Source organism: Fringilla coelebs, assembly GCF_963513975.1.
Source record: "Fringilla coelebs genome assembly, chromosome: 3".
Taxonomy (NCBI): Eukaryota; Metazoa; Chordata; class Aves; order Passeriformes; family Fringillidae; genus Fringilla; species Fringilla coelebs.
In genome coordinates, this window is record NC_140030.1 from 112,711,466 (window position 1) to 112,734,315 (window position 22,850).

At 45.6% G+C, this 22,850-nt stretch overlaps 1 protein-coding gene across 1 annotated transcript; it reads left to right on the forward strand.

Annotated features, from left to right (window-relative positions):
* Positions 1-1,168: 1,168 nt before the first annotated feature.
* On the forward strand, positions 1,169-4,648 carry BMP2 (bone morphogenetic protein 2; the record flags this gene model as incomplete). Its single annotated transcript, XM_084202292.1, has 2 exons — positions 1,169-1,520; positions 3,791-4,648. 2 exons carry the CDS (start codon positions 1,169-1,171, stop codon positions 4,633-4,635), a joined length of 1,197 nt encoding a protein of 398 aa, XP_084058418.1. The 3' UTR covers positions 4,636-4,648.
* Between the last annotated feature and the right edge of the window lie 18,202 nt (positions 4,649-22,850).

The window sequence follows — 22,850 nt, forward strand, 5'->3', positions numbered from 1 at the left end:
TCTGTCTGATGAGCGTGATGCAAAGGACATTTTTTAAAAGGAGCCTTTTAACTCCGTAGACACGTAGGGACCCATTCACGGGCAGGCACACACACGCGAGGAGGAGGAAGAAGAAGAAGAAGCAACTTCACGATCGCTGCTTTTAAAAGGGAGAAGCTTTTTCCCTGGCTGGGACTTGCCTTCTGCCTCCTCAACCAGCTGCTAAAAGTATGTTTCCGAGGCGGACTGCACTTCAGGGAACTTCTATTTTCTGCTCGGCAGCTGTAGAGGAGCAGCAGCGAAGTTTGGAGTAACACCAAGTGATGCGGGAAAAACACCCCGAGAGCAGAACACCCTCCTGCAGACACAACCCCTGCTGCTGCACACAGGTATAGCTCCGGCGGTCGCAGATCCGCTGAAAGCCTTCTCCTCAGGATGACTCCGTGGGCCACGGCGGAGGTGCTAGCCTCTGGAAGAGAGAGGGGGGACGGGACACTAATCATAACTATTATTACTGTTATAATATTCCAGCCCAAAGTTTCACGGGGGAGAATGTCATCCTGTGGGTTTGGCTAAGGACGTAGCAGGATATGTACTTTCCTCCTTCCCCTTCTTCCACTCCGCCAAGGGAAAACAGCTCCCCTCTTCCCTCCGCTGAGGGAAGCCGCTGCCCCGCCGCGGGGGAAGCGGAGCCGGCCCCGAGCCCCCGCGGCTCGGCTCAGCGGAGTGTGTGGGGGGAAGCCCGGGGGTCGGGACGGCAGCGCAGAGGGAAGCTGGCTTTGCTGGGCAGAAGCAGCACCTCCCCTTCCCTTCCCGGTGAGCGGTGCCGGCCGCGGCGGCGGGAGGCCCGGCCCGGCGCACACCTGCGCCCCAGCCCCGGCGGTGCCCCCGGCCGCGTCCCCTCCTCCCCTTCACCTCCGCGCTCCTTTGTTGCGGAGCGCCCCGCTCAGCTCCCCGTCCCGCCTCGCTCCCTTTGATCTCCTGCCACGGGGATTTCGGTGCCGCCGCGCACCTGAAGCGGCCCCTCGGGGGGCTCCGCCGGCCGGTCCGCGGCGGGGGCTCCGCCGGCCATGGCCCGGCGCCGGGGTGGGTGCCACCTGCGGACCGTCCCCGCCCGTACCCCCCCCTCCCCCGGCGCGGTGTCCGCGCTGACTGGCTCCCATCGCCTCCTCCTCCGCGCAGGTTGATCATGGTTGCCGTGACCCGCTCGCTCCTGGCGCTGCTGCTCTGCCAGGCGCTGCTGGGCGGCGCGGCCGGGCTCATGCCGGAGGTGGGTCGGCGGCGCTTCAGCGAGCCGGGCCGCGCCGCCTCGGCCGCGCAGCGCCCCGAGGACCTGCTCAGCGAGTTCGAGCTGCGCCTGCTCCACATGTTCGGGCTGAAGCGGCGGCCCAGCCCCGGCAAGGACGTCGTCATCCCGCCCTACATGTTGGACCTCTACCGCCTGCACGCGGGGCAGCAGCTGGGGCAGCCGGCGGCGCTGGGCTTCCCGCTGGAGCGGGCGGCCAGCCGCGCCAACACCGTCCGCAGCTTCCACCACGAAGGTACGGGCGGGCGGGGGCTCCGCGGACTGCGGGAGCGGAGGGGAGGGCAGGGCCGGAGGAGGAGCGGGGGGCGGATTCCTGCCGCCGGTACCGCGGGGTTCGCGCAGTGCATCTCCCGGCCGGGTGCGCTTCCCGACGGGCTCTGCCGCGGAGCTCTTGCTTTGCCAACTCCTTCTCCTCCCTCTCCGTCCGCCGGGCTGCTCCCGGTTTATTGACTTTTCCCGCTAAACCAGCGCGACTCCGCGTTAAGCGTTCCCACAGGTCGCCGCTGTCCTGCGCGGCTAGAAAGCAGGGAAGGCTCCCTAACGCGCGGTTGAGCCGGGCCGCTGCGGAGGTTTCTAATCCCTGTCTAATCCCCGTGAGAGATCAGTGAAACAATCAGTTCGCGACATCCTGGGCGCTGCCGTCGAAGAGCGCTGCAGCCCGACCCTTCGGGCTGCCCAAAGCCCCGTGGCGCGCTTGGCTCTCACCTGCGAGGCCTCCGGCAGCGCCTCTGCGGCACCTCCCCGCCTGCCGCCCCCGAGGCAGCGGTTCTCCGGGCAGACCCTCGCTCCGCAGTCGGGGGCGTTTCCCGGCTCCCCTGGCCGGAGCAGCGGCCGTGGCATTACCCGGGCCCGCGGAGCCGGCGGGGCGCGTGTCGCTCACGTGCTTTTTTGGGAAGGTTTCCCCAGATTGTAATTGCTCCTGGCTGCGGCTCTCCGGTGCTGCCATGCAGTGGCCCCGCTGCTAAATTAATGAATGCTCATTTTCCCACTGGTTTTAGAGTGAAACTGTGTCAAGAAAAGATATTAATTAGTTTTTAAGTTTCCAAAAGGCAGCGGCCTCTGAGAAGTGGATGTGCTGTTTAGTGGAAAGCCTTATCGTGAGGAAGATGAATGGTGAAATCTAACCTCTCCTCATCCACCTTTCCCTACATGGGAAGTAAAAACCTGGTTAATGGGGAAAAGCCACACACGGTCATTCACATTAAACCCAAGGATTGTGGGCAAGTGGCTGAGCGAGAGAGGAGTTGAAAAGGTAAAGTTGATAAGGATTAGGCAAATGTAAAAATCTACAGTTTGAAATCATCATACGATTACGGCAAAAGCAGATTCTGTTAAAAAATCAGTGTTAGAATTTTTTAAAATTTTGGTAGAAAATCAGTGTGACTCCCATTTTCCCCCTGAGTTCTCACTGCATTAGTAATTTCTTGAGAGCAGAAGTTTGTCTTGTGACCATTCAAAAATATTTGCATATTAGCAAATACTGGCCTGGTCCTGAAATGCCATAAGGCTGAGATTTACCTCATACAAAAATTTGTACTGGATTGAAAGGAGAATGGTTACACCACTAAAAATTGCTAATAGCAGGTTTGGCTCCCCCTTAGAAGGTCTTTTTTTTTCTTTTTTTTTTTTTTCCCCTTCAGTGTGTTTAGCACCAAAGTTGAAAACCATAAGAGAGTTTTATTTTGGGAAATACTTAACTTCTTATTGTCTGTAGCAATAATGTACTTAGCAACCCTAGGTATATTGTACTCCTTCTGAAGCTCCATTCTCTTGTCACTCAAAGGTGGGAATAGCCCAGAATTTAGTGACTCCTTGAATGTTTTGGTTTTAGTGGTTTTATGAACTTCTTCTTTGGAGGTGACTTTGTTTCATTAGCTCTTTTCCATCCACCCTTATTTCAGCAGTTGAATCTTCCTGCTGCTCTTTATGGCCCTTTTGGGTAAATACTGGGGCATGCTTTGTACAGTACAGTTGTGGATGCTGATATGTGATTGGTGTGTGATTAAACACACAAAAATTCATACATTAAGATTTTTAGGTCACCTAAATTGCAGAGTAATATTTTTCAGAATGGAGCTTAAGGGTTTGATGTTAGAGCTGTATTCTTAGAAAAAATCAGAAATGCAACAGTTATCCAAAGTCCTCCACCAGTTTTAATAATTCCCCGGTGCTTGAGTTTTTCATTCATGTCCTTGAAGTCCAAATTAATGCTGTATAGTTCTTGCTTCTAATGATAACTACCTGATGGCAAAGGCCACCAGGATCCAATCCAATGTGTAAAATGAATGAAGCATTTTTAACTTCATGCTATGCATGCTTGCACAAACAAACTAACAGGGGACACAGTATTTTCTGCCTAAAACTCTTTCGGGCCTTGCGTGTCACATGTGGTAGCTGTTGTTTGAAAGCTGCTATCAGCAGACAGTCTGAAGGGTTTTGATCATTTGTCTCAGTTTCTGATTTTTTTCCTTTTTTCTCTTTATTTTCCCTGTTTAATCAAATTAGAAGTTTTGGAAGAACTGCCAGAAACGAGTGGGAAAACAGCACGGCGTTTCTTCTTTAATTTAACTTCCATCCCCAGTGAGGAGTCTATCACCTCTGCTGAACTCCAGATTTTTCGGAAACAGGTGCACGGAGCCTTTGAGAACAACAGCAGCTACCATCACCGTATCAATATTTATGAAATTATAAAGCCAGCCACAGCCACCTCTAAGGACCCTGTCACAAGACTTTTGGACACCAGGTTGGTGCATCATAATGCAAGTAAATGGGAAAGTTTTGATGTAACGCCAGCTGTTTTGAGGTGGATTGCACATGGACAACCTAATCATGGGTTTGTGGTAGAGGTGGTTCACTTGGACAAAGAGAACAGTGCCTCCAAGAGGCACGTTAGGATTAGCAGGTCTTTACATCAGGATGAAGATAGCTGGTCTCAGCTCAGGCCATTGTTAGTGACGTTTGGGCATGATGGCAAGGGACACCCGCTCCATAAAAGAGAAAAGCGTCAAGCGAAACACAAACAGCGTAAACGCCACAAATACAGTTGCAAAAGGCATCCGTTATATGTGGACTTCAATGATGTGGGGTGGAATGACTGGATTGTGGCCCCGCCGGGGTATAGTGCCTTTTACTGCCATGGGGAATGTCCCTTCCCGCTGGCAGATCACCTAAACTCAACAAACCATGCCATTGTTCAGACTTTGGTCAATTCAGTGAATTCCAAAATCCCCAAGGCTTGCTGTGTGCCGACAGAACTGAGTGCTATTTCCATGCTCTACCTTGATGAAAATGAAAAAGTTGTATTAAAGAACTATCAAGATATGGTTGTGGAGGGTTGTGGGTGCCGCTAACACAGCAAATATATTAGACAAATGCAAAAAAAAAAAAATAGCTGACACTTTAATATTTCCCAATGAAGACTTTATTTATGTAATGAAATGGAAAGAAAAAAAAACACAACTATTTTGAAAATATATTTATGTCTACGAAAAAGTTGGGAAAACAAATATTTTAATCAGAGAAATATTCCTTTAAAGATTTTAAATGTATTTTAGTTGTACATTTTATATGGGTTTAACCCCAGCACATGAAGTATAATGGTCAGATTCTTATTTTGTATTTATTTACTATTATAACCACTTTTTAGAAGAATAGCTAATTTGTATTTATATGTAATCAAAAAAGAAAAAAATATAGGGTTTGTACATAATTTTCCAAAATTGTAGCTGTTTCAATTGTGTGTATTTAAGTTGAAAAGAATACATGGAAGGTTACTATGGCAAAGTGCATAGCACATTTGCTTTCTGCTGTGCTACTGTTAAGGTCACAAGTTCAAGTCCAGAAAAAAGTGGATAATCCACTCTGCTGACTTTCAAGATTATATTGTACAATTCTCAGGAATGCTGCAGGGTGGGCTGTCCAATCCATGAGAACTGGCATCCTCTTTAGGTGGAACATTTGGATAAGAACCAGACGTTGCTGATCTAGTATAAATACTGCTATTCCCAAGTAATTTGCAGTGTGAATATAAGGGCCAATAGAAATCCTATGGGAGGTGGGGGTGGGGGAAGACTGAATCCTTTCTAGACCTACAGAAAAGTGAATGTTTGATGTTTCCTTTAAAAGTCCTTCCTTTAAAAGTCCTGGCCAAATATGAAATAATAAAAATGAAAATGTCATCCTTTTTTTTGTGATTATCTATGCTAAAGAGGAATACTTACCTAATTTGTACCGGCCCTTGTCTTTAACAGTTGGAAAAGCCTTGCATACTTCCTCACCTCAGATGAGAGCTCACTTCTGTGGAGTGTTACAGTGAAATTAATCTGCAATTTTTGCCCTACATGCAGCAAGCTGTTGTCATATGCAGCCTCCTCTCTAACCTCAGCTGATGGTTTTGCTGTTTGGCAGATTAGCCTCTCTTCATTTCCAGGGTTTTGTGTTGGAAACCTTTTTTTTTTTTTTCTTCCCAAATGTTTACATCTATTTCAGATAATAAACCATAGAATTCTGATAATTCTTTCTGAGAAGTCCAGTCTGTAAGAAAAAATGGTTCACTTGTGCAGTCATCATAACTTGTGCTTGCATCATCTTACTGGTTTTTAAGTCCTTCCTGTAAGGGGAAAAGTGGGATTTGCAGTAGGCAAACAGAGCATTACAGCTGATACTGGTTGTGCCTGTTGCATGTTCCAGCCCAGGCAGAGCATGGGGGTGTTGTGGGGAAGTTGTGCTGGAACAGGAGAGCAGAAAGGAGCTTAAATGGGCTTCTTGGTCATCCCCTCCCGCTCTGTTGGCGATCCAGTTCTGCATTTGGTGAACTGTGGCTGCGCTTCCTGAAGCCATGTGTGCGATGTGTCCTGCAGGGACCTCTCTAAGTCAGCTGTGGGAATCTCTGATTTGGGCCTCCTGATGTTTTGTTAATGAACCCCTCTTTTTTTCCTGGCCCTCCTCAAACTCCTCCTTTTTTACCAAAATTATCTGGGTTGCAGCAATGGTACTAACTAGATGACTTGATCAGAAAGGCTAACTTGGTGATGTCTTACAGGTCCTCTTGTAGAACAATCCTTTACTGCTGTTCATCACAAAAAGAAAGGGGGTACAGAGGATAGGAGTGAAACTAATTACCTGTTGGCTCCTTCTGGTTTTTTTCTTGTGGGCTCAAAAATATCTTGGGCTGTAAGGCTCCATGGTGAGATAAAACTGATGTATTTGTTTGTACCAGCAGCGTTTTTAGCAGCTGTCAGAGAACTATCCACCACCCTGCAGTTGGGCTCTGCTTAACTTTGAGAGGTTGCTGGTGTTGGCCATGCTGTTATTGCACAGCAGCCTGTGGGCTGGCTGAGGGGACATCTCCAGGTGCTTTTTCAAAACACTGGTGCTGTTTTGGTGGCTGATGTTTTTAGGGATGAAGTATCATGTTTGTAGGAGTTTGGTTTGCCTTTTGCTTCTTGCTAGCTCTCCTGGTGCTGGATGAGTTTGTGGCTGTTGTTTGGCAAGGTTGTCAGGGCTGCAGTGGAGGTTCAGCGAGGATTTGGTGTTCATGGTGTGTGGCTGGGCAGTCAAGTCAGAGCTGTGTTACTGTACTGTAAAACCTAAGGCTGAGGAAGCTGACAAGTGCTGAAAATTTAACGATGAGCATGAAAGGTGTGATCCCAACCCTGTGAAATTGTGAAGAACCCACAGCACTTCTAGTCAGACCCTCAGCTCCGATGCTGTAAAGCTGAAGTCTCACAGCTCCTTCATGTGTGACCAGACTGAGGGAGGCTCTTTACAGAATGGTGACTGCTTTACTTCTCCTGTAAGGCATGAGAACGCATTGATGCTCATTTTGTTGCCAAAAAATTGGCTACAGCACTTGTCTCTGCATGAGCAGGAGCTGGCTGATGGCAGGGTGCCACATTCCTTGTGCAGGCAAACCTCCTGTGCTTGACAAGGAATTACATCCTTAGTCAAATGTACTGGGAGGCCAATGGATCACTGCAAACTTGCTAAGACCCACTCTTGTAAGCATTTCTGTAACTGCTTAGTGTTAGCCACAGAATCATCAGTTCCATACTGATTTTGAGGAGGAAATATGCAGGTGTCAAGCCCCACACATCAATAAATTTCTGCAGAACTGGTTTTGTAATGTACCTTTAAAGCCCTAACCTTCACCTCACTCCCTAGGTTGGAGGCGTGAGAGTGCTGCCCTAAAGACTTTGTTTAGGACTTAAAGTAAAAGAAACAGAACAAACTTTCACAGATGAGTAGTAGGAAGTTCTCCTAGAGATCAGTTGGGTTCCTGAAGTCTTTTAGATAGAGTTGATGAACAGACAGCCTTTCTGATAGGTTTGGGCTTTCTGGCATCTTTTGATAGTCTGCTAAATAATGCTAAATACTAAAGCTACGCTGTTAGCACAGCACACTAGTACTTACTTTAGTTCTTTAGTACTTATGAATATTATAGTGCTCTACAAGGAGAAAAGAGCTTTTTTTCCTCTTAAGAGGCGAAAAAGCAAAATGTTTTAAAGGCAAAACTGCCTTTGTTACCTTATAGCTCCTAAATATTTTGCTTCTAGGCACTTATATGATCTATATAGGCAGAGATTGTGATAGATAATGTCACCCTTTGTGCATTTCAGATAAGCATCTCTCTAAACACAAATGTGATCAGCATGTCTCCTTGTCCTTTTGAGACTCAGTAGCAGCTTTGTCGAGTGGCTTGATAATTTTTGCGCAAAATTCAGTTGGACTTCTGAGGTCAGCAGCATGTAGAGGAGGATCTTCAGTGGAGGTAAGCTCTCCCGAGAGCAGTGGCCATTGCCAGCAAGCAGGGGCTGCTCTGCTGGCTCCCCTGGGCTCACCACAGCCAGCTGGGGACCCCTGCCCTGCCCGTGCAGGGTTTGGGGGGCCACATCCCTGCTCCCCTGCCAGGCAGGTGAGGCTCACACCCCACCCCTGAGGCTCAGAGAGGAACATGACTTGTTGTACTCTCAGCGTGGAGGAGGAGCTCATCCGCACTGGGTTTGTATCAGACCCACTTTGCTACGCTATTAGAAGAGGATAGTTATTGAGCTGTTTCATTGAATGATTATTCCTCAGTTGCTGATTTTTGGGGAGGTTTTTATTGATTTCAGGAGGCAGCTAATTGCCATATGGCAGCTTGATGTTAATGTTTTATGAAGATCAGGAAACAAAAGTTTATGAAACAAAACCTTTTGTATAGTAACTGCAGAGTTTCAAGAACTGTTTTATACTTCCTGACAGTGCAGGTCTGGCTTAATGGTTTGTTTTTATTGCTTAAGAGTGTAAACCTTTCTTTAGCCGATGTGTGGAAATTATATCCTCATCCCGCATTACGCATTTCTCATTGCTCATTACTCATTGCTGCTTTCATTGCTGCCATCTGTAATCAGAGCTTTACTGTTTCAGCTGCATGCAAAATGCTCCTATCCTTTGCACAGTAAGATACTTTTCCTTAGCATTCACCCACCCTTTCACAAAAAGAAAAAGGTGGAGGGGGGGTCAAAGGGAGAAAAAAAAGGGGGGGGGGGTGGCGGAAAAACCTACTCTGTCTATATTGTTTTTCTCTGTTTTGGGTGGAGTCTGTGTTAGATTCTGGTTGCTAGATGGTTTCTGTAGTAACAAGCAGAGTAAAATCCAAGCCTGAAAAGGCACTTTTAAAGGTGCCATATCTTGCCTGAAGTATTATTTATCTAATTATGGATATGGAATGTTTAGTTTCTCCTTTATATCAAGGCAAGCCCTTTTGGGAGGGCAGACTGCTGCTATGAGAACTCGATATGTGATCTTAAAACAGAAGAACCACAAATCTTGTTCCCAGTTGACTTAAGCTGCTGAAAATAATAACAAAAAAGCCAAAGGCATTAAATGGATTTTTAAAGATTGCTACGGGCACAAACCACTTTGTTTTTTAGTTACATAGGAAAGGGAGCAAGAAGCTGGGTTCAGAAGGACACTTGGATTGTACATGTTAGTGCACTAAGGAGGGTGCTGGATACAAGCAACAGTGGTTTGTTTTGTTAGACTACTGTGTACAAGGAAAAAAATCCTAGCTCCTTCAGAATATGACTTTGCTGTACTCCAATTTCTTTTTTTGTTTATTTCTCCAAAGAGGTTTTGCAGGTGTGTGAGAAAGCAGGCACACACACGGTTACTGCTTTTGCCTTGCTTAGGCACAAAAAGAATTCTAAAAGCATTTTAAGATTACTACTTTCCTGTCTCTCCAGTACTAATCCTTCATTACCTGTGTTCCTGAGAGCCTTGCTTGCAACAAACAGTAATGGCTTCCTAAGGTGGAGTTTCCTTTTTTGGAATCTTGTTGCCTGTCAGTGCCCTCCAGGATTTAGCAACCTTCTGTCCACGAGCCCTGTGAAATGGTCACTTAGAAAAGCAGCTACATTGGCTTTGTCCTGGTTCTGTGTCCTTTGCAGAGAGGACTTAGTCCTAGCCTTCAGCAGGAATCTTACTTTGGGACTGGTCTGAAGGTATGCCCCACTGGGCACAGCAGGGACACCCCGTAACAGCAGGGACTGGGGATGGAACTTGCCAGAAAGATGAGGGCCAGGGCTCCTTTCCATCCATGTTTCCACAGTGCTGTGAAGGCACTCAGCTGGAAAACCTGCCTGGTCTTGTGTTGCCCACCCCAGAGGAGCAGAGGCTGAGCACTGGTGCCTCTCCAGGGGCAGGGAATTTGCAGTGGGCAGCCTGGTTCTTGGCTCAGGAGAGGTGGGTTTGCTCTTCACAGCTTGTTCTTGCAGGGCCTTCTAAAAAATATGCTTGGCTGCCCCCACAGAAATTAGTCCAGAGGCACTGGGCAAGGTCTGCAGTGGAAGGGAGCAGATCAGCAGGGTTAGTTTGAAAAAAAGACAGGGGAGGTAGGGAAGTGTTAAAAGTTTCAAAGGGGACTTCAGATAGGGAGAGCAGAGCAGCAAATTGATAATGTTTTGAAAGTTTAGGTTCCCACAACAGCTGGACTGAGGAAGATTTACAATTTAATGAGGCTGATAATCCCATTAGAGATTAAATTAAGAAGGTTTTTCTGGGAGATCACCAAGAAAATTATGGGTGTTATACTGTAGCTTGGCTCATAATGCCAAGGCTGACATGTACTTCTTGCACTGCAGGACACTGTTTCATTCAGTGTGTCTCATTAAAACAAAGCCTTCAACTCCAGCAGTGTTTCACTGCAAACAGAAGCAAATTATTATTATTATTTTTTATTGCTACTACTACTGCTATTATTACTATCATCATCATCATCATCTTCCTGGAAACAATATGCAGATTAAAAGATGGAAATATCAACCAGATCTGCAAATCAGCACAGCTCTACTGAGCTTGTTCTCAGACAATCCAGTTGTTTTCATTAGAGCAACTCCTCAGGAGGCAGGGTGACCACGTTTAAAAAAGAATGTATTTAAGGTAACCATTGACATAACTCCTGTAGCTTGGAACTTGCACAAACCACTTTTTATGGCATCCTGCACACCCTAGTGATGGGAAAGTGTTGTATGGAATAATGACTCTGTAACCACAGACTTCAAAAGTGTAGAATGTCTGCGGCTGATGGAAATAGCTGTTTCCACATCAATAATCTACTCCCAGGCATATTGAAGCTTAATTGCAAGGCCAGTGGAGATGGGAGGAGGAAGGGAGAAGGGCGATCTGCCCGTGGCTGCCTCTGCTTTACGGCCACAAACAATGATTCAATCCATGACAAACTTGAGTTTTGCATTTTTTCTCAGGATTTATTGATAACTTCATGTGGGGCTTCATAGACCAAGGGAGTTATTGACTCATTAGGAAGAGAGACAGAGTTTGTATTATTTCTTAGAAGCATCACTCTGGCTTGTTGTCTTAAACGATTCTATTTTAAGGGTGGTTCTAACGCAACTTTTTCTCCTGCTTGTAGTTTCTCTCTTCCTTTGAATGAAAAAAGCAATTACTTAATTACAAATTACTTAAAAGCAATTCCTCACTTTGAGTCCAGCTTTTTTTGGTCCTTTTCATGAAGAATCCTGATTTTCTAGTTGACGTCATAATGGTAGAAGGAAGGCACTTTTGATGTCACAGTCTGTTGCTATTAGACCGAGTCCTAATGCACATGAAATATTTTTTCCTAGCCCTGGCACTGTAAATGAAAGGTGGGCCTAATAACTTTAAGTGAAAAAAATGAGTGGTTTTATTCTGCAAACACTGGTATTATTCTTACTCTTTTATTCCTGTTGTTCAAATGACAAATATGTTGTCATTTTACTGCTCTCAGTGTCCAGACTTACAGCAGGATTACTTTGAATCTTCCCTTGCTGGAATCTCATAAGGACACCACAGAGCCTGAGATTCTTAAAAAGAAAATTTCCCCACATTCTCTGGGGAGAGGCCTCAGAGTGGCACCTTGAGACTCAAAGATCAGAAGGGAATGGAATTGAAATTCTCCTGTGCTTAACCACTAGTACTTTTAAAGTCCATCAACATTTTCAGTTGTTTAGGATTAGCAGCAACCCAGGTTCTCTAGATGTTATTACTGAGGGGAGGATCAAAGACTAATTGATTCATATTTCCTGGTCTGGTGATTTTTTTTTTTCCTTTTGTGTTATTTTTTGTTTTAGAAATAGTTAATGGTTAACTGCTTCTTGACGTGTTGGGCAAAGAAGTCTCCCAGGTTTGTAGATGAAAAGATTTTCATCTTTGAAAATATAACCCAAATGTACCCTAGAGGGCAGAGTCATTTAGAGAGAGCTCCTGCACACCTGCTGGGTTACTGGTGCATGCCCACTGCCAGCTCCTTGCAGAGAGGGACCAAGCCCTGGGAAAATGGTGCTGGGTGGAGCCTTCTGCCTTTTGTGAGCAGCAAAAATGGAGAAAATGGCCTGTGACTCTCCTGTGTGCAGGCTCTGAGAAAGAAAATCCCAACCAACAGAAATACATTTTTAAAAAATGGAGTATTTTGCAAAGAGCCCCCTATAACCCAGCAGGCCATGCTGCTGGCAGATGGCTGTTGCAGCTTGGGCCTGCTAGAGGGTCTGAGCCTGTTTTTGAGGGTTCCATTTAATTTTGAAATAGGAGCAGCTTAGTTTTTGTTTCATGGCAAAGAAAATAATCACAGTGTTGCCCTTTTCAAGAGCTGTCTCTTCTTGAGCCCTGAGCCGCTCAGGGGTTATTGCCTGCTTTTCCATCTCAGTGGTGAGCAAAGTTTGTTGTCAGGCCTTTCTCCATGAGCCTGAGTGTCTGGGGAGAATCTGGGAAGGTCCTTGCAGCTCCTCTCAATGGGAGTACTTCCTTCAGGGTGTCAGGCTCCATTCCTCTCTTCTTTACCTCATGCATCTCGGAGGGAGGGGAGGGGAAAAAAAGAAGGTCAAGTACTGGGACACTTTGAAGAGTGTGCCTCTACCAAGCTTTGGTTTTTCTCTCTTCCTGGAACTCTCATTACATGATCCTGGTTTTCTGAGCCAATTGTTAGCCCAAGGCCAAATCCTTAACCTTGGGCTAGATAACAAAAGCACAGCTGAGGTGATCTTGACTCCTTTAAAAAGGCTGTCTGCTCTTTGATGCACTCAGAATGAGACGCATAATTCATGTTAGCTCCTAAGGTTGTTCTTAGCGTGGGGAATTAGCAACCTCTGTGCTAAAAAGTCAGCATGGTGTCAGGGATGTGTGTGTGTGTACTGTTTTATGTTGAGCTCTGTCTTCCACTGCATTCCACATCCTGGAGGGTGCTGGTGTGTCTAGGGAGAAGCCCAGACCCAATCCCATCTGGGAAGTTTTGCTTTGTGTCTGCATCTGTTTGTAGCAAGGCCTGAGGACTCTGTGCCAACGATAGGAATCAGCATTTGGAAAATGCAGCTTTCTGGCTCGCAGCTCTAAATGCAATTGGAGTGGATGCTCAGGAGAAATCGGGATCAGGGTTTCTAATGGATGTCAAAACTGGTTTGTGAAGTACAGCCCTCACCAAGGACCCCAGAGGCAAGATTGTGGTGTCATTCTGTGCAATGTCTGGCAGTGCTGCACAGAAACTCTCCTTCACGGTGTGGAGCTCTCTCCAACAGGTCCTTTATGAGTTTTTCCTTTGGGACAAGACTCTTCCACCACTATCCTGTTTTGCTGAAGTCTCTGTGCTGCTCTGAATAACTTTGGAGATTTATTTTGTGCTGTAGCCTGATGTCAAGAAACAGCATCACTGGTGCTGTAGTGTCAAATGGGCCAGGTCACAAAAAGTAGTGGAATTTAGAGACAGGCTGACAGCAATGGGGAAGGGCTTTTGTGGGTAAAACTTAACAGGAAATGCTGCTAGTCAAATACAACATCAGGAAGGAGAGGAGTGTAGCAGTGGGGCCTCCGGACCAAGGACAGGAGAGACAGCAAACTACTCAGGTCTGGAGCTGGAGCTGGAAAAGTCCCTTGCTGTCCCTGAGTGCTAATTCTCAAATAGCTCTTCCTGCCTCCTAAGTGTTTTGTAATGATATGTACCTTAAAGTATTTGGAGATGCCCAAATGCACTGCTGTTTATCCTGTAGGGTAGAGATAGATAGCTCCATTATATGGCATAATGACAGGTTTCATCCCTTGGTAACCAGTTTGCATGAGGACCAGGTCTGGCCAGTATTAAATTGGAAAGCAAAGATGGCTTTGTGATTAAGGTGCTGGAGTGGGACGCTGGAAATCTGGGTTCAAGTTGTGGGTCAGCCATCAACTCCCTGTGTGACCTTGAGCAATATAATTATTCTGAGACTTCAAAGGTATCTAAACAATTTGGACACCCATTTTCCAGTCATTTTAATTAACTGGGATGCTTTGAAATGCTCAGCTTTAATCTCTCTGTGCCTAGGATTCTCATTTGGAAAGCCGGGATAATAATATTCCCCTGCTCATGAGGAGGAAGTGTGCAGTAGGGACTGGGAAGTGTGCAGCTGGTCTGGAGCTTGCAGGCCTGGTGAGGGGGGAAGATGTTGAGGGGTTTAAATCCAGGTGTGGGTGCTTTGTGCAGGACAAACAGCCCATTCCACGTGGGCAGGAACTGGGGGACAGTTACCAGTTATACGTTACCTTTGTTTTGGTTCATGGGGGATAAATACCGCTGCAAGTAAACTGCAACCAAAATATTCACTGAGAGCAACAGCTCATTTCTTCAGGATTTCATTCTGCTCCATAACAACATCTTGCTGTTTCTTCAGTATCCTGTTGTTCTTTAATGCTGCACATGAAATTTTTACAAGACAAAATGAGTAATTATTAACGTTTCCATTTCTGGCCCCCATAAGAAGCCCTGCTGCCCCTTTGCATCACCTCTGGTTCTGTCCCTTTGCCCACTGTGATGTGGCTGTGTAATGAAAAGCCTGCAATGCACACAGGCAGAGGGAAGGGTTAAAAGAGCCAAGGGAGTCTTTAATTCCTTCATTTTCTGACTTTTGTGGGTTTAATACACAATCTTAACATTCCATTAGTAAGTGGTTGCATTTTTTTCTTTTTAACCAAAGAGATTAAAGGTTCCTTCAGATTTTGCATTTTTTCACTACTCTTTAGTCGTGTCAGTTTGTGTGCTAGGCAGGCAGGAGGTGAAAATCTGTCCTCAGTGACCATTGGTGCTGCTCCCAGAGCTCAGTGCTGGATGTCTGGGAGTCCATAGGGGACTGCTGATCCCTAAAGAATGGCTACCAGGGTAGGGAAATATTTCCAAACCCTTGGATCTTGGGTTCCTCACTGACCATTACCCAGTGAGTAAAGGGCTTTGTAAACTTCTTGCAAAACCCTGAAGTGTTACGTGCTGTCAGACCACCTGATCCTGCTCATTAGGAAATGAATCCATATGTCAGTGGTAAATAGATGTTGAAATAAGGTTTCATATATAAATATGAAGGAAAGAGAGAGCTGATGTTCTGAACAGCTTCCCCTGAATCAGCTGCACGTGTGACTTTGGTGTGAATCAAATCAGAGTCCTTTTCACTCTTCTGTCCATTGGCCCTTTATCACTGCTCTGTGGGCAAGAAAACCTGACTCCCACTTTGTGTTAGAGCTTTGCTAGGCCGGCAAGGGAGCAACTTGTTACTTATCATAACTAACCCTCAAATCTGCCTGTCAGGATATGTTTTTCCCCTTGAAATTTGGGGTTCAAAGCAGCCATGAACCAGAGTTTCTTTAAAGTGCTTGTGGGGTAGGTGAGTAACTATTTCTCAGTTTTATTCTGAATTCTGTGTTCTGAGCATCCTGGACATTGAATGGCAAATTTTGCTCTAAAACTTCACTGAAAGAAGATAGTGAGAATTCTGGTTGTAATTGTCACTGAAAACTGATAACCAAGAGTTGTAAAGGATTTGGGGTGGTAACTGCTATTTCCAAAGATTTTCCTATTACTTGGATTTAGTTTTTTACTGAAAGTGAGCTGGTAAGAAACGCTGTCAAATTATTACTTCACATATGTGCAAGCAAATATCATCTCTAAATATTTTGCAGAGTAACAACTGCTTTGGGATTAGTCAACTAAACATTTTCAGATAGCCTCACCTCCTTGAACTTGGTTATTTATCTCTGTTTGGTAGGTGCACAGTTTAGAAACAAAAGTAAACAAAACAGGAAAATATTAGGGCTAGATATGTACAAAAAGTTAAAATTACCTTAGATAAAGAAAACTGCCTTTATATTTTCCAGGGAGAAATAATGCAATGAATTGACTGAGAAAGAACTAAATATGGCAATGACTTTTCTTTTAGCGGCCTGATTCAGTAAAACTTTCATGTTCTTATAACCTATTTTGTACTCTTGGCCCATGAAAAACTTTTGGACAGAACTTAATTTAGTACATTGTTACAAACTCTGATATCTGCCTGATTTTATCAAAGTTCATGAACCTTCTGAGCAGCGACCCCCCTCATGCCCCTAGGGTTCTGGAGAGGGATTTATGGTTTCATGTGCAAAACAGTGTGAAACTTGGCACTTTCACATGGCCTGAACTCCAGGAGCTCTAAGTGAGCTCAACCCAGCTCAAGAGGCAAAGTAAAGCTTTATTGAAACTCTCTGGAACTTGGACCAAATTCCATTTTACAAAATCTGGTTCTTAATGTCCTGTCATTGCCTTATCACTGACATGGTGGAAATCCATGCTGCGTGGCTGCTGTGAAATAAACTCAGGAGCATTTATCAGGTGCTCCAGTGAGGATGGTGAGAGTGGTGGTGTTGGAGCAGGATGCTCGGAGCCCAGGTCGGTGACCCAGAGATGTGAATGGCTCAAGAGTCAGTGCATGGATAGGCCAAGTCCTGAGCTCCTTCCTGCTGGGGAGCCAGGCCAGTCATTAGGGCTGTCTGACAGGGTGAGTGAGTCACAGTCAAATAACACTCCTTTACATCACCAGCCTTTTGCAGGGCCTGTGCAAACTGCATGCTCCAGCTCATGCTGAAGGCCAGGTTTGCCTCATACTTACCTTCCTTTGACTGAGGCTGGATGATTATGAGGGGGAATTCAGCTAAAGGTAAAAAAACCTACTTGTCCCCTGATTTATAAACCACAAAGGTGCAGCCAGTATCCAGATTCATTAAAACACAGCATCAGGTTCCTAAAGTTATGCATCTGCAGCTTGGCAGATCCTGTCATTTGTAAAAGAACTGAAATCCCTGGCAGTCATTGGAACCGACTGATACTGGGGACTGAGCCCACAAGATACAGAAATATTTCTTCTTTTACTCATTTCCTGGCCTTGCCCTCTGGACTGTCTGGCTTTGGAGCTTTCATCACTCAGGTAGGTCATGTTATGCCTCTTCTTACCAGGTCCTGAAATGAGCCAGTGTTGCTCACCTGAACTGGCTGTCAGTGAACACTTCTGTGTTGCATTGCTGGTATTTCTACACTCTTTAAAGTGCTCCAGGGATCCTCCCCTGGTGGATTTGTCAAAATGGACCTTTTTCAAAGGGGCTGTGATTGTTGCATTTACATGGCATGGATTCCAGCTGTGATCCTGCAGCGGGCTCTGATGACAGGCACTTTGGTTATGAAGTTCCAATAGGAATATTGGGATATATGTACATATATAAAAAATAGTCCCAATTGGAATATTAGGAATATGGCCTATGAAGTCCCAATAGGAGTATTCTGCTGTTAACTCATGCACAAGGCTGGTTATCAAGAAGTGGGTTTGTTTTTCTGACCATAGGCCAAACCCTTCCAGAACATGAAACTCCCCACACCTGCTGGAAGGGGCAGTGTGGTGGGGAAAAGGAATTTGGGAGATGTGTGGAATGCATGAGGGACAACATTTTGGTGCTGGTGCTGACAAAGCTGGCTGGTGGAAGCTGGACCTGCTGTTCCTGAATAAGGAAGAGCTGTTTTGGGAATACTTGGCTGCAGTGTCATGAGATGGCTGGTTAAGAACCTGAGGGAAGTGAGAAGAGCAAGTAAAATAATAATCACTCAAATTTTCAAGCATGTGGACTTTGGCTTGTTCAGGGAACTGGCAAGCAGGATCTCCTAGGAGTCTGCCCTGGAGGGCAAAGAGACCCATGAAAGTTGCTTGATCTTCAAGGACAGCCTCCTCAAAGCAGCAGAACAGTCCATCCTGATGTTCAGGATGCTGAGCAGGTATAGCAGGAGGCCAGTGTGACTGAACGGGGAACTCCTGACTGATTTCAAATGCAAAAAGGAGCAGTATGGAGGCGAAAGCAGAGACAAGCAACCAAAGGGGAACACAGAAATATTGCCTGGGCATGTAGGAACAGACTTGGGAAAGTTGAAGCTCAGCTGGAGCTGGAACTGATGAGGCTTTTGGAGTGTAAGCAGATTATTTCTACGTGCAACACAAGGGAGACCAAGGAAGATGTGGGCCCTCTGCTGAATGAGGCAGCTGATGAAAAGTGTGGGAAAAGGTTCAAATGTTCAATATTGTCTTGGTTTTCATGAGCAAGATCTACTTTCAGTTCTCTACACATAGTGGCAGAGCTTGAGGGAGGAGGTGGTACACACATTAAAGATCTCATAGGTAAATGAGGCTCTATGAGCTCATGGGGTCGGTCAGGATGATCAGAGGCGGCTGAGGGGCTGAGGCTGTTCAGCATCTTCTTTGGTGGCCTCTGATGAGACAGTGATTAGAGCATCCTTAGGGAGTCTGCAGGGGACATCAGGACAGGATAAGTGGTTGGTGAGCTGGCCAGAGGAGCCATCAGAGGAGTGAGCTGGGGAGTGAATGCCAGGTCCTCCACCTGGCACAGAAATGCCTTATGCAGGTGTGGGGGTAACATCTCTCACCTGAGGAGCTGGGAGTCCTGCTGGACCCCACATCCAATGTGTCCTTGACGTGGCTCCTGTAGCAATAAAAGCCAATTCTTGCTGGATTGCCTGGCCTGGCCTGGCCATTCCCCTGTGCTCTAGCTCATTAGGATGCCACTGGAGCACTGCATCCAGTTTGGGACTCTGCTGGAAGCACAGGCAAGCTGGGGAGGTCTCAGGGAGCTGTGCTGGGCCAGCAGGACAGCAGGAGAGGTGGGAGAGCCCTGACTGATTTAGCACTCTGCAATGACCCAGGCGCTGGAGAGGAGATGAAGCCAGGCTCTTCTCAGGTGTGCACAGCAGGAGGAGAGGAGGCTGCTGCTGTGGATTAGAGCATAGAGAAATCTGACTGAATAGAAGGACAAAATCCTTCGCAGCACTAATATTTTAGCACTCGAACCAGGAGAAATTGTAAAATTTCCACTTTGGAGAGTGGAAAATTTGGAATTTTCACTTCCTGAACTTGGCTGGCAAAGGTCCTGAGCAACCTGATTGAACCCGACGTTGGACTGGCTCTGTGAGCAGGAGGTTGAAGGAGAAGAGCTTCAGAGGCTCATTAGTACTTGTGATTTTCTGACAGAGAGAAAAGCACTGAGCAAGAGCAATAGATGAAGCAATGTGAATATAGTGAGTTCTTGTTTCTGTGTACACCGTGTTACTTCTACTTTGTACTCTATTTGACAAGCAGAGAAAGAGAAAACATTGTTTTGTTCTTTTCTATTTTTTTTCTTCTCCCCAAAATCATCAAAAAAGTGTAGGCCGATGTGCTGAAGTATGCAGATCTGGGTGTCACATGCTTGTTGAAATTGCTGTCTAATATCAATGAAATAATGTAAGTTATAACTGATAATTTATTTTTGGCAGGTGTTTTTTCCTCATAAATAGCAGTTTTGAATGAATCCTAGCAATGGGTTAAAAAGGATCTCAGTGTGTAGGACCTGAACTGAAAAATCAGACAGTGTAAAATAGGAAATAATTTCAGTAGAAAAAGAAAATATTTAATTTTTTTTTCCTTACAAAATTATTGTAGCATGGACAGGAAGATAATACAAGGACATCTCTGACCATTTAAAATATTTTAGAAAGCAGAGTACTTGGCAGCCACTGGCACCTGCTGAAAACACAAGCCCATGCTGGAATATCAGGCTTCTGCTGAAATATGTACTGAGCGTATTTTTGTGTTTTAAATATGACTTCCCATCCTGGTATTTGCAGGTGCATTGTACCAAAGCAAACACAATCATTTTGTTAATTGCAGTTCAAGCTCATTAGGGAACTATAAAGGCAGAAGAATGAATGTAACCGTGCATTAAATGGTAAATGATTTTGGGGTGGGAAGCAGTCAGGTGTGCTGCCCCAGGCTACGATTTTCCCCAAATTAACATACATAGCAAAGAAAGAAAGAATGAGGCGGGTGGGAAGAAAGAAAGGCCACAGGTCACCAAAGCAAACCTCCCAAAACCTCCAGTGGTGCTGGAGGGAAGTGTCAGCTGCACAAGTGCTCGGTCTGCCTGGGACTGGCTCACACCAGCACGGGTTTGGTACTGGCTTTTTGTTCATCCCAACCAAAACTGGTGGAATCCAAACCACCTCAGCATTGTGAATGTGAAACTGAGCTCTGGAAAGTCACAGCACAGCCTGTGAGACCTCTGGCGTGGGCAGCATTCATGGGTTGTGCTGCAAGCCCATCTTGAAGCAGTGTGTGCTTGAGCAAACAGCCAAACGTTTCCCTCAGAGTTAGTGGAAGGTTTGCAAACTCGAAAATGTGTTTATTGCAAAGCTTGGTTGCTTCCCTCTCCCTGCTGGACTCTTGAGCCAGCAGGGATCCATGGAATTCCAGATGCTTGGACAAGCATGTTTTGCTGCTCAGAATAATAAGCACTGAGTGAAATGAAAACCTTGGCCAGTACTTGAGATCTGAGCAGCAACCCTGAGTGTCTCAGGGGTTGGGTCTCTAGATGGACACAGCTCCAAGAGTAGTTCCTTTGGCTGGCCCTGATTTGGATCTTCTGGAAAATCAGGCTCATTTCTGTTGCTCCTTGTTTTCTGCTTTACCTTTACTTGAAGTGGAAATAGTTGTTTTGAGCGAGGAGGAAGGTGCTGGGAGAACTGAATGCAGAACTGAGTGAGAATTTTCCCCTGGAATGATTTCTGCTGATACTGATAGGGGTTGTTTTATACAATAACCCCCCACCTCTTTTTTTTCTTCACTCTTGTCTGTTTCCTAAAAACATTTCCATTTTATGCTGCTCTAGTGCTCTGTTTAAGCAGTTTCCAAAGGCAGAAGTTTTGTGACTTTCAGAATATATCTATAATAGTTGAATGGCAATTGAGGTGCAAATGACCTGAGGTTTTTTCTTAAAGCTTTCAGAGAAAGAGCTGTTTTCTGTCTAGTCCTAAAAAATTCCTTTGATAGAAAAGAGAGAGAGAAGTACCATGATTTATTAATGCTTCTGTCTGGTAAAACAATATACTCCTTAGCCAGTATTTAATCATATTGGGTTCAATTTCTTTGTTCTTTAGTTGTTTCCCAAAGAGACAACAGACTTCTGTGGGCAGTCTTCGCTCCAAGCTTAAACATAGCAATGAAAAGCAATTAGTCCAAATTAGCAAAAGTGTGTATAATAGTCACTAATTTTATAATTATTCACAAAAATAATTGCACTCTAAAGCCCTGAAAGTGTACATAATAGGCAGGAGGATTAGTATTTTTTTTCTACTCCCTCTCATGGAGCTGGTGCTGTGTAGGGTCAGGGGGGAGCTTCTGGAATGGACTTTGGTTGAATCTTTTCCAGCAAATGCTCTGTTCTTTGAAGTCCCAGCTTTGGCAGCTGCAGCCAGCTTGACTGTCCAACATGAGACCAGTAAAACCAGATTTTGCTGGTAGACCCAGTCTCTGTGGTGGCTTCCTTTTGAAGAACCAAATATGGACAGTTAATTTGCTTTTGGAGGCACCTCGTATGTAACAAGATGGATATTTGTTCCTAACAGCTTAAACACAGAGGTGTCTTCTCTTGTCTGCTGGGTCTATTCCCAATTAATTCACTTGCAGCTTTTCTTAGCACATTTCTTATTTGCCTATTATGTGTAGTAGGTCTGCAAAGACAATGTAGGCAACTTTGTGAGTCTAAAATGAAAGTTCTCAGCTTGAGATAGGCTCAGCCCAGTGAGGGAAAAGTAAGAATAAAAAGCCTTCTTGCCTGACAGCTGATCAAAAGTATAATATTAAAAAAATCAACCATGCCCATGGCTAGACTGGTACAAAAGTCACCTTTATTAGTGGCATATAGACAAATATAGTAGAAATACTTTGTAAATATTATGGGAAGGAATTTCAGCCATAGTGGGGTTTTCTGTTATTATGATAGGTGGATCTGAAATCTAAAACTTCCCAGGCATTTGCTGTAAATCAGGACAAACTCTTCTCTTCACAATATTGGAGTTTCAGTGGCAGAACTTCTCTGTTTGTGTGTGTGTCTGTGTGTGTGGCATGTGGCTGAAGTGGGACTGACACCACCTTTTTGGGAAAAGGAAAAAAGAAGTTTTTCTTGCCTTGAAACTGCGAGAGATCCGCCAGTTTGAGCAGCTCTAGCACCACCGTGCTGTTGAGATTTGGCAGCAGAGTGACTTTCACTTTGCTTTGCTGCCAAACTCGGCCACTTAATGAACATTTCAAAGCTCTCCCCTTGCACGTGCTCGGCTGATGTTTGAGGGGAAAGCCTGGAAAGCCTGGGCTTTGCGGAGCCGCCCGGGGCTTCTCCCCGCTCCGGAGCGGCTGCTGTGCCACAGCCCCCGGCCAGGATGGGTCTGGCCCTCGGGGAGATGGAGGGAGGAATTGCTGTGTGATTGCTGCTGGATTTCCAGGAGGGGAGTAACCTCGGAACGCCTGCATGGCTGGGGAGGATCTCTGTGCTCGCAGAGCTGCTCTGCCCCTCCATGCCTAGATCATGGGGAGCAGAGCACGACACTTCTGTGTTTTGGGGGGGTGGTACAGAAAAGCTTGGATTCAGCATGTTTCCTTCCCGAATCCTGGCATGGAGCTGGCACTTTTCCCTTCCAAAGGCCCCAGACAGAGCTCCTCAGCTCCCTCTTGGCTGCACAGCAAAAGGCACCATGCTGTCCTTCACACAGGTCAGGTCCTATGTTTGCTTCAACTACTGGAGCCTCTTCAGCATCTGCAAGGGTCCCAGCCCTGATGGAATTTGCTTCCAGCTGTTCAGTGAATTTTTTGTAGTTTTATTTTGTTTTTTTTTTTTTCTGAAGTCAAGGACATAACACACATGTGTGCAAACTGTATTTAAAAACATTTAGGATATACCA